At 54.6% G+C, this 12,114-nt stretch overlaps 1 protein-coding gene across 1 annotated transcript in view; it reads left to right on the plus strand.

Annotated features, from left to right (window-relative positions):
- GCK (glucokinase) overlaps nt 1–10,157 on the plus strand; it is a 36,435-nt gene extending 26,278 nt beyond the window's left edge. The window contains exons 6-9 of the mRNA XM_032763454.2: nt 2,854–3,037; nt 6,479–6,634; nt 8,505–8,738; nt 9,800–10,157. Coding sequence (XP_032619345.2) covers nt 2,854–3,037; nt 6,479–6,634; nt 8,505–8,738; nt 9,800–9,944 — 719 coding nt within the window. The 3' untranslated portion in view covers nt 9,945–10,157. The remainder of the gene's footprint in view (nt 1–2,853; nt 3,038–6,478; nt 6,635–8,504; nt 8,739–9,799) is intronic.
- Nucleotides 10,158–12,114: the final 1,957 nt, after the last annotated feature.

Genomic DNA, 12,114 nt, shown 5'->3' on the forward strand with positions numbered 1-12,114 from the left:
GGCCTACTAGGTCAATTAGAGTTTAACATGGACGGACTCTTGCTCATGAGAGGCCTAAGGGAAAACTCCATATTCTTATAGCCTTTACCTTTTAAAATTACTTAGAATAATGCTTAGTGACACTTAGTGGCCTCAACAACAGCAGCCCTCTGCCACCAGGAAGTACTGTAATCCCCATCGTGCAGACGAGGAGCTGAGCACAGAAAGGCCAGGGCCACACTAAGCTCAAATGTTTGTGCCAACGAATCTCAGTTACTTGAAAGCTTGTGGGATGTGAATGCTAAAGGGTGAAAAACCCGAGCCAGATGTGCTTTCTGTGTGTGCTGTTTGCCCACCTCTTGCCCTGAGTCCTAGTGAAGAGATTCTCCCTTAGTGCTGGGGGGCCTGTGCTTCGGGAAGACCCCAGTGGGTAGTGTAGGGGTGAAAATGTTAGCTAATCAGATTAGATCTGCAAATAATTGCATCCTGATTGACCCCGCAGGTCCAACTGGACATTTCTTCCCTACAGGAGCCCGTGACCAACAGCCTCCTCAAAACAAAGGCTGTTTGTTGGCTAAGGGAAGAAAGCCACAGAGAAAAAAAAATCTACATGCGTGGCTAGCTCACCTGCCATCCTCCAGACCCACCCAGTTCCTGTGTGAGACTGTTGGGTTCCCTGCTGCCAGCATTCTTTGTACTGCAGGAGGCTTGAATCCACTGTGGTGCCCGTTGGAGGGAGTACAGCTGCCAGGGGCATGGGCCAGCCACAGCAGCCCAGTTGGGGGAGCCCTCCCACTGCAGGCCTGGGGTGCCCGGCTGACCCTGGTGATGCCCCTGGGGGGCTGGGCCGCAGAAGCCTGTGGCTGCCACTGCCCGCCCCTGCCCCACATGAGACATGGAGAAGAAGGTCAAGAAGCCTGTAACAATGTCACCTTTCAAACGAGTCTCCCTGCAAGGTGAAAAGGTCAGGACCAACAGAAGTTGGTCCAATGAAAGATACTGTCTCACCCACCTTGTCTCTCTCAAGCATTGGTAGGCTTTTTCCATTGTTGGTCAAACCAGTTTGGTTGACACAGCAGCTCATAATTCTGTCACTGTCCCTTAATAACTCTTAAGTCAACTGACAGGTGATCAACTTGAGGCATCTTCTTTCTCTTGCCTGACAGATCCCTAATTTAATTAAGAAGCACTTAAATCCAAAATATTCTGTCAGAAATCATTATCCCAAGGAGCAGAGTGGCCAGCTCTCATGATTGTATCGTGTGTCTTGTGGTCCTTGATGTTTTTTCTTAAAGCCCAAGCTCTTGGAGTCATGTAATTAGCATGAGAATCTGTGGTTTTTTTGTTGTTTTTTTTTAAGTACATTTTTAGCTTTCATGGTTGCAAAGAAAAGCATAAAAATGTGACGCAAGTGAACTCTAAAGGTTCATAAACCAGAAGACTAAGAAAATGAACCCAAGCTTACTATTTTTTAAAGATCTTCTGATTTCTAAGCCAATCTCATGATTTTTTGAGGCCTGGCTCCTGAGTTTTGAGTTGAGGGTGGCAATATCTACAGAAAGTATTAAATTATGACAGAGCCGCTCCATGTTCATCATTTACCAATGCAACCAGAAGAAGTGCACAAGGACGAACAGACTGCCCAGCCCGAGGGCCTGGCTTACAGGGGACACACCAATAACTGCCCAGCCCTGTAGGGCCACCATCACAGAGAGCAAAGACAGAGAAAAAAAATCACCATGGTCCCTTGACATTCGCTTTCAAGGCCCTTTCCATACTGTTTCTCTGGGTCACTACTGAGTATTGACTGCCGTGGTCCCAGCCTTTCTCACCTGCTTGTTAAATTTGCAAACAAGCCTCTGTGTGTTTCCTCCCCTGCTGTTCTTCACGATCCCCTCCTCCTGTAAACATCACCAAAGCTACCTCATGATCCCCCTTCAAACTGCTCCTTAAAACTCTCCTTTGCCGCGATGCCTGCAAAAAACGTACCGGCCTGGCAGCAGCTGTGCTGAGAACCCTGCTGATCAATTCTGTCCCGTTGTCTCCTTGTGCTGTCCTGTCTGCCTGTACCCAGTTGTTGTCTCTCGGGGCAGGGACAGTCTTTTGGCCTGGTCCGTGCCGGGGTCTCCTAGGCGCTATGGTCACACGAGTAATAATACCAGATACCCCAGATCCCGGTTGCTCTAGGAGAAAAAGGAGGCACTGTGATCCCTCAAGGAGCAAAGCTAACTGACCAGAGGTGCAGATCCTCGGCTGGCAGAGATCAACTGATCGCCCCTGGCTGTGGATCTGACCCAGGCCTTCGAGAGCTCTGCGTCGGCCAGACTATTGCAGAGCTGGGTCGCTGAGAATGGGTGAAAGGAGGAGTATGGACCTTGGAGGGCTTTCACCTTCTTCCGCAGCATGGGGCATGGATGGGCTGCTGGCATCATCGGGGCATGTCCCACCTAATCCATTCCCTGCCCTGACAGGGCCTCGGCCATCGGTGGTGCCTCGGTCTCTCCTGCTCTCCGCCTGTGGCTGCAATACTTTGGCCTCCCGAAACCCTTTAGTCTAACTGGCATCATCGGGCTCAGCTATGGGTATCGGGTGAAATCCTGTGCCATGCAGGAGATCAGACTATGGTTCCTTCTGGCTTTAAACACTAGGGAACAGGCTATAAGGATGGGGCATGAAGTTGTATCATGGGCACACGTAGACTACGGCCTGGGTTAAGCCCATGCGTCTGCCCCTTGTAAATTAGATGCCCACGCAGACTCAACGTCAGCTGGCTGCTCATGCAGTAGGTCAAGCGCAGGGCCCACGTCCCCAGTTGTCACAGGGCACTTTGCCTGGGACTCGCGGACTCATACCCAGCTTGGTGTCCCCTGCCAGGTACCGGCTGCAACGCCTGCTACATGGAGGAGATGGAGAACGTGGAGCTGGTGGAGGGGGACGAGGGCCGGATGTGCGTGAACACCGAGTGGGGAGCCTTCGGGGCCTCGGGGGAGCTGGACGAGTTCCTCCTGGAGTACGATCGGGTGGTGGACGAGACCTCACTTAACCCCGGGCACCAGCTGTAAGGCACACAACAGATAAAACAATTGCTTTGCCTGGCCTCACTTCCTCCCTGCTGTCGCCCAGGCCACAGAGCCAGACTCTGCCAGCCGCAGCTCCTAATTCAGCTGAGGGTGGGGGCAGTTCATCTCCAATGGAATTTGCGCAGCTCTGATTCTGACAGTGCAGTTTTACATTCCCTGGCAGGCAAGTCAGCCCTTTGCAACAGTGTGGGCCTGGGGGCCGGGAAGTGGGTCTGCAAAGCCCTCCTCAAATGGCTCTTTCTCAGAAGTCCCAGTACGGGTGCTGCCAGGGGCTGGCTTGCCTGGTCACTGAGGTGCTGTAGCAGGAGGCTGATATGCTGCAGAGCCCAGCAAAGAGGAAAAGTGGTTGTTTTCCTGCAGCTCAGAGAAAATAGCCTCACAGACTGAGCAATCAATCTTGGTGGTGTTAAAACAGGTGAGAGCAACTTCTGCTCACCGGCCCTACTTCCAGCCCTCTCTGTCTCTCACACACATACCCTAAGTGTGTCTAAACACACACTCATACCGACAGACACACCTCAAGTACACTGACATGTGCAAACATCCCCCCCACACACACACACTGTCAAACGGACACACTAGCTCCCTCACATGCCCGTAACTGCACTCACGTCTGCTTATCCACCCATGCTATCTCCCTTCAGAAACACAAATGTGCACATACGCCTCACACACACCTCCGTACACCCCCTGTGCACAACCATCCACTCACAGCCAAGTGCACCCTCACCCTGCTACATCCTCAGTACACTCACCGCAGGACACAGATACCCACCAGCAATCTACACTCACTCACCTGGATACACACAAATACACTCCCCTATATACCCAGTAAAACACCAACACACACGATGAGAGCAATCTACACTCCTGCACCCTGGTGCCCTCACAAACACACTCCTGCTTCCACACATCAATACACAAACACACCCAGGGCAATCTACGCTCACACCCCTGGATGCCCACAAACACACTCCCACATCCACACGCCAATACACAAACACACCCAGAACAATCTACGCTCACACCCCTAGATGCCCACAAACCCACTCCCACATCCACACACCCATACACAAACAGACCCAGAGCAATCTACACTCACACCCCTGGATTCCCACAAACACACTCCTGCATCCACACACCAATACACAGAGCAATCAACACTCACACCCCAACACCTTGACAAATACACATTTCTCCTTTGTGCTTTTCCTCACTTCTCTCCTTTCCTTTCCCCTTCGTTCTCTCACACTGTCCCCAACCCAGCATCCCACTAACCTTGAACAGACAGAGGAGACCCCCAAGGGCTCTACCTTTCTCTTCCCTCCCTTTGGCGCTACAGTGCCCTGCCAGTGGTGGGAGAGGGCATCCGCCACTTGGCATTAAGGGCTGAAGAACGCAAAACCTGCCAAGGCCTGAAATAAAAGTACCAGGGCAGGACCAGGGCTGGGGAAATAGCTGACAGCTGTGCCTGAGGGGCGTGGCCATCCGAATAAGCGATCAATGGCATAGCCATTTGAGTTAAGCACCTCCTTAGCTGCAGGATCAGAGTGGGCCTGATCTTGGTCCATGCTATGGGGCAAAGGGGTCATAAAAACATTTGCAGAGGATGAATCGCTGGCTCTGTGTCCCCTCGCTTAGTCCCCCCGAGCTCAGCTGGTAGAATCATAGAATCATAAAATATCAGGGTTGGAAGGGACCTCAGGAGGTCAGCTAGTCCCACCCCTTGCTCAAAGCAGGACCAATTCCCAACTAAATCATCCCAGCCAGGGGTTTGTCAAGCCTGACCTTAAAAACCTCTAAGGAAGGAGATTCCACCACCTCCCTAGGTAACCCATTCCAGTGCTTCACCACCCTCCTAGTGAAAAAGTTTTTCCTAATATCCAACCTAAACCTCCCCCACTGCAACTTGAGACCATTACTCCTTGTTCTGTCATCTGGTACCACTGAGAACAGTCTAGATCCATCCTCTTTGGAACCCCCTTTCAGGTAGTTGAAAGCAGCTATCAAATCCCCCCTCATTCTTCTCTTCTGCAGACTAAACAATCCCAGTTCCCTCAGCCTCTCCTCATAAGTCATGTGCTCCAGCCCCCTAATCATTTTTGTTGCCTTCCGCTGGACTCTTTCCAATTTCTCCACATCCTTCTTGTAGTGTGGGGCCCAAAACTGGACACAGTACTCCAGATGAGGCCTCACCAATGTCAAATAGAGGGGAACGATCACGTCCCTCGATCTGCTGGCAGTGCTCCTACTTATACAGCCCAAAATGCCGTTAGCTTTCTTGGCAACAAGGGTACACTGGTGACTCATATCCATCTTCTCGTCCATTGTAATCCCTAGGTCTTTTTCTGCAGAACTGCTCCCTAGCCACTCGGTCCCTAGTCTGTAGCAATGTGATGGAGGGAGGAGGGTGTGACTGGAGGATGCTACACTCCAGGGCTTCCCTGCAGTGTAATGGTATCTCAGGGCCCGTTACAAGCCGGCACAAGTTAGAGCAGTCCCGAGGTGGCTCTGAGTTGAGGTGTGGGGGGGTGAGCTGGGCCCCCAGCAGAGCCAGGGATCATGGGGGCTCGAAGCCATCTTCTCCCTGCTCCAGGGAATTGGGTGAGGCTCTAGCCCAGTGGAGGATGTGGGCCAGTCAGTGTATTTGGTACATAACTGTCCTGTTCTCCTTCATTTATGGGGCGATGGAAACCCTGGCCCAGGTTCTCCACTGGGCCCAGGTGGTTGACATCTGGTTCCAGTTCCCTCTGCACGGTTTGCCCGTAACTGCCCCCCTGCAGGCCCTGGAACCGGCCGTTGCATTCGCTGGATGCTGCAGGCAGCAGAAATTGCTCACGTCTGCACTGCCGGAGCGAGAGCCGCATCGTACCAAGGCCGGCTGCACACGCCTGGGACAGCCCTGCCTGCAGGGCGGCAGTTAGGGGAGCAAGCCCTTGGCCTCCAAGATTGAATCTCCCTTCTGCAAGGGCTCTGGCAGGGTTCCCTGAGCCAATGGGCCACTCCAGGAACTCTGCAGTCTTGCATTGGAGCCTAGGGGTATTTTTGAAGGATACATGGCTTTGGCTCTGCTCACTGCAAGCCAAGGCGTTCCTCTCCTGTCTGAGTGTCTGCATGAGGCCAGTCCCCACAGAGGCTGGGAGTAGGGAGACGTCCCTTTGGCAGAACGCCAGGGGAGGAGAAGCCAGGCAGGACCTCTGCCCTCCTTGGGCTCGCGCTGTGGTAGCGTCCCTGAGCCTGCAGCTGTCTCAGGAGGAAGGGGCAAGCCAGCATCAGTGTTGCTCATCCGAGGTTGTGTCGAGACAGGTCTCTAGGCCTTGGATGCCCCTCGTTGCAGGAGAGCAGGGTCTGACCGAGAGCAGGCGGAGGGTCTGTGTCCTCGCGGCCCTGACCGGTGGTGCTCTTCTGTCCCCGCCCAGCTATGAGAAGATGATCGGAGGCAAGTACATGGGAGAGATCGTGCGGCTGGTGCTGCTAAAACTGGTCAATGAAAATCTGCTCTTCCACGGGGAGGCATCCGAGAAACTGAAAACCAGAGGCAGCTTCGAAACCCGCTTCGTCTCGCAGATTGAAAGGTACGTTGTGACCTCCCCAACCGCCCAATGTGCAGCCAGCCCCACCCACTGCAACTCAGGGCTCCCAATACAGCCCTACGAGGGAGGTGTCCCGCCAGCTGTAATTCCATCCTACAGCCCCAGAGCACAGCTGGACTCCGGGGGCCCCAGTGGCCACCGATCTGCAATATGTATAACTAGAGAGAACAACAACCGTTCCCCACTGGGCTCCGCCTCTGACAGGGACTCACACACACCTACAGCAGGCACCCTTGCAGTGCACTGGCTAGAGCACTGCACGAGGGCTCAGGAAACTTGGGTTCTATCCCCAGTTCTGCTGGGCGCCTTTGGGCAAGTCACTTGCCTGCTTCATGCCTCAGTTTCCCCATCTATAATGAAACTGCCCTTTGGCTGAAAAACTTGCTGGAGATTGTTAGTACTTGCAATGAGGAATCTGCCCCAAGATTGCAGGAGCCAGAGGAAGGGCTCCAGTCAGTGAATGCTCTTTAATAAGGGTGCCCACAACCCACACACAGCTGTGGCAGTGTCACTTCAAACAGGGCCTAGCTCACTTTTCCTTGCACGCTATTAGTGGCTGGTTTGATCTGCACCTGGCTTCTTGAGCCCAGCTTCTTGGGCCTGACCCAACTGTCCTCCCTTTGCAGCTCTAAGATCACGGCACTTAGAGCACCTTTAAGGCTAATCCTCTAAAATGCACCAAGTTAGGCCTGGTAGTCTACGGCCTAATGGATTTCTGATCATCTAGTCTGATCTCCGGCATAACCCAGGCCAGAGAACCTCAACCAGAGATTCCTGAGTCTAGCCTAGAACTCTTGGCTGAGCTACAGCGGTTCTCTGAGAAAGATTGAAAGGCTCCAAGCAATAGAGAACCCACCACGCCCCGCGGTAAATTCTTCCAGCGGTTAATTACCCTAAACAAATGCACCTTAGTTTTAATCTGAATTTGCCTACCTTCCACTTCCCACCATTGGATCTCCTTCTGCTGTTTACGGCAAGATTAAAGGGCCATCTGCAATCAGAGATCTTCTAGCAGGTGGTGACCACGTCACCTCTAGCCTTCTCTGGGCTAAACCAAACAGCGAGAGAGTCATAAGTCTTGCACTATGAGGCAGGTTTTCCAGACCTCAAATAATTCCTGTGGGTCTTACCAACATGGAGCCATGCAGGCTCCTGGAAGAATGGGCTGTGTTTGTAGGGGTGGGGAGAGACGCCTGCTCACAGACCTTCCACTCAGACATCATCTGATGGGAGGGGCTGGATGCACCTGGAGGAGATTGGGAAGGAGGCTGGAGTTTCATGGACATTGGTAAAGTGGGTTTACAGAAGGTACTGTAGAAGTGAGTGAGGTTTTAGACACGTGAGAACATAGGCACTGCCAGGCTGGCTCAGCCTAAGGGCCCTCTTGCCCAGTCTCCTGTACCTGATGTTGGCCAGCACCATCTGCTTCAGGGGCTGGGTGGAACAAGAAACCCCCCAAAGGGCAATTCTGGTGTAGCCCAAGCCCTGACCCCATTTCTTTGTTCCATCCTATCACCCGTAACTGCACGTGTTGCTGTTACAAGGAGCTGTCCTGCTGCTGTCTTCCCAGGAGTATGAGCAGTCTGAAATGCAGCCACTTCTGGTGAGGAACTGCACTGCAAACCAGCAGAATGCTTTCTGGAGGGGTAAACGGGTGTCCTCTCCTGAGTCGCCAAAGCCAATTTCCATCCAGCTACCGACCAGGCCTTAGGAGCCTGCTAGCTGTCTGCACCCTTCCACTGGCTTGACCCAGCAGCCTCCTGTCCAGCTGCCCCAGCAGCGCCGGGCCTGCCCCCCGTGTTCGGCACTCCCGAGCGTATGGAGGCTGACATGCTTTCGTTCTCTGTCCCAGCGACGCCGATGACCGGAAACAGACCTACAACATCCTGACATCCTTCGAGCTGCTGCCCTCACTCACGGACTGTGACATCGTGCGGATGGCGTGCGAGAGCGTCTCCACGCGGGCGGCACAGATGTGCTCGGCGGGGCTGGCCGGCGTGATCAACCGCATGCGGGAAAGCAGGGGCGAGGAGAGGCTGAAGATCACCGTGGGCATCGATGGCTCAGTTTACAAGCTCCACCCCAGGTGAGGTCGCATGCAGGGGCGAGCGCTCCGATTGAAAGTGACCGCGGAGGTGAAATGGCACTTGCAGCTGCCTCTCCAGCCCCAGCGCTGCCTCCCAGCCTTATCCCAGCCCCGTCACAGCCTCCACGGAAAGCTGCATCAGACAGGAGCGTATGGGTGGCCTGTCTCTGCAGGGCCACTAGGGAGCGCTCACCCTTATCCTGGGCAATGGCAGCTTTGTTAGTGCTTTAGCAAAGAACAGCTGTGAGAGGCAGTGCTGAGGGCTGGCCCTGGGGCTGCCATGGCTTCCAGCCCAGCAGTGATCATGTGCTGCTGAGGTGCTCTGTGGCCAGCTTTACAGGTACTGGTGGGCTCCAAGTGGGAAGTGGGGGGTGGGGTTGTACCTCAGCTGGGCAATAGAGGGGCCAACGAGATCTCGGACCTCTAGATGCCTGGGGGGTGGGGAGTGGAGGGGAGAAGGGAGGAAAACTGGGAATCTTAAAAGAGCAGCACCTGAAAAAGGAACAGATTGGAAAGGGCATGGCCGGGGGGTTCCATCAGCTGTCAGACACTTCTCAGCAAGCCAGCGGGTCTGGCCAGGCAGGGGTCAGCCTGAGAACCAGCTGTCTTTTCTTCGCTGCCTTTCTGGAAGAAATTTGGCCTTCAGGCCTGACCTGCACTAAGACTTCCCACTGCACTTTCTGAGCCCCTTTTTAGAATTGAAAAGCGATCACAGCCTGCGCTTCTCTGGGGGCTAGGTATCTAACTGCAGAGCTGCACCAGGATACAGCCCGGAGGTCTAAACCGCCTTAGATCAAACGCTCCGTGGGGCAGCACCCCAAACAATGGCACCTCACCCCTGTGAGCACCATCAGAGCTTGGATCTATCTTTAGATGACCTCCATCACCATATTATGCTCGCTGCCCTCCTGGGCAGTGTATGCCCATTGTACAGATGGACGCACTGAGGCACAGGGAGGCTCACACAGGAAGTCAGGCAGAGCAGGGAGATGTGACAGCAGTTTCTCCCTCGGCTCAGCGGAGCCGTTCAGCCTAACCCCCGCCGCCTCCTCTCTCCCCAGCTTCAAAGACCAGTTCCACGCAATCGTCAGACAGCTGACGCCAGGCTGCGACATCACCTTCCTCCAGTCAGAGGAGGGCAGCGGCAGGGGGGCTGCCCTGATCTCGGCGGTAGCGTGCAAAATGGCCTGTCTGATTGGCCGGTGAGCGGGGCCGCTGGCCAAAGGACCACGGAAGGAGCAGCCACGGCTGGGATGTGGCTCCAGGCCGAGTTCTTTAGAGCGCGTGAGCCCAGGAGCAGAAACAACAATTGAAGGGGCGGGGCTGTCCCTGACCCCGCCCACCTTCCTACCACCTGTCCTAGCCACTGTGCTAGCCATGCCAGCTGTACTGTGTCCCCTTGCTGTTCCTCAGCCCTCTTTGCTGCTGCCAGGCCGGGCTCTTGGCCCACACAATAAATAGGTTCCCGAGGAGGTCTCCTAGGATTGGTTGGGGGGGATGGGGGAGGGGAGTGGAATGGGAGTCCTCTGACCCTTCTCTTCTGATTGGCTAAGGAATTAAAACGAGACGGGCACATCAAAACGGCTTCCAATCCGCAAAAACAGTGGTCGAGGGTTGCGTTTCTCTCAGCCAATCAGGTGCGTGGATGTCGGGGCATGTCAGGAGCCAGCAACTGGTGGCAGGCTGGCATGTACTTGCAGGGAGGGCTGGCAATAGGACTAGAGCCCAGGCAGGAGGCGGAGGTGGGATAGAGACTGGCCTCTCCGCTAACCGGCGGCCCTGGTGTGGCTGGGCCTGCTGAGGCCAAGCTGGGATGGAGCTGGTGGGAATCTCAGGCAGGAGAGCAGCTGGGGGGGGGTTCACTTCCCCTCCTGCCCTTTCCTGTCCCTCCAGATCTAGCTGCCAAAAGCTTTGCCTCTGGTCTCCCCCCATCTCTGGCCGTCCCCTCCGTGGTGCAGCCCGGGTTCCTTTAGGAATAGCAATAGATCCTCTCTCTTCTGGTTGTGCCCAAAGGCCGGCGGCCCCATGGCACCGGCTGTGGTACGAACACCGATGAAGAGATGTTCCTTGCGGCGGACTGACCTCCTGGCATCCCTGCCCCTGATGCTCTGGGAAAGAGCCCCCAACAGGGAGCGCTCCCCAGCCCACCCCTTTCCATCTGGAAATCCAGCTCCGGGGCTCGCCGTCCTCCTCCCAAGCACACCTAATCCTTGGCCTCCCCGGGGTGCACCTCCTGCTCACAAGGAGGAGGCTGCCTAGGGTGACCAGACAGCAAGTGTGAAAAATCGGGACGGGGGTGGGGATAATAGGAGCCTATATAAGAAAAAGCCACAAATATCAGGACTGTCCCTATAAAATCGGGACATCTGGTCACCCTAAGGCTGCTGGGGAGTAAATCGTGCCCTGTGCTGCTTGGCTGGCCTCAGGCTGGTTTTGCAGAGGCAACAGAAATTCAGGAAACCAGGGCAAACCCCAGCGCAAGAACTGCTCTCTCTGGGGAACCTTTCTGTTGGGAGCAGATACAGATGGGGGGCAGATACCTTCTCTCAGTCACATGTGACCAAATGGCCTGCTGTGAGTTGGCCATCTGTGATCCCTGTACCACATGGCCCAGACTTCCTCTTGGCGGTAGGCTGGGGGAAGGCTGCAGGTCTTTCTGCTGGATCCTCACACACCCCCACCCACACAGCAGCCAGCCATGGGTGCACATTCTGTGTTGGTCTGAGGTTCGGTGTACAGCTCTTTGTTGCCAAGCGTTTGAAATCTTCAGGTACCCCTCTCGCCCTCTCAGGCTAACATTGCTTAGGCTGTACCTCTCCTGAGCGGGATTAATGCTGCTGTTCGTGAGCCAGACACATTGCCATTTCCAGTCACCTGCACATACAGCCTGCATGTGCCCGTGCAGCGTGCACACCCCCGTTCACAAAGCCCACCGGGTGCACGCTTTCACCTACTCACTGTCCCACGGGACGTGCGTCGCACTGCGGCTCATCAGATAAGCATTATGGATTGCACGCCAGGCCATACAGACTCACGCATCTCTGATCCCTCCCGCACCCTATGGGTGTGTGTACCGTCCTTGTATACCCAATTCATCTGCAGAACGCCTCAGCTGGACATACAGGGCTTCCACTCATTTTTTTTCTGTACATAAGAATAAAATCATTCTGATGCTCTGGGCGTGACTGTTTAGTAGCGATGAAATTCACCCTAACAGTGTGTTAGACTTTAGCCTGTATTTGATGTTAAAATAATTCCCCACCCACCCCTAGTGATAACACCCTGCCCACATCAGACATGGTGGTGTGGAGGGGGGCATGTATCCCTGAGCTAAAGTCCCCCTCACTCAATCAAAACACAATGGAAAAACAGAGAA

Source organism: Chelonoidis abingdonii, chromosome 2 (genome assembly GCF_003597395.2).
Source record: "Chelonoidis abingdonii isolate Lonesome George chromosome 2, CheloAbing_2.0, whole genome shotgun sequence".
NCBI classification, from domain to species: Eukaryota; Metazoa; Chordata; order Testudines; family Testudinidae; genus Chelonoidis; species Chelonoidis abingdonii.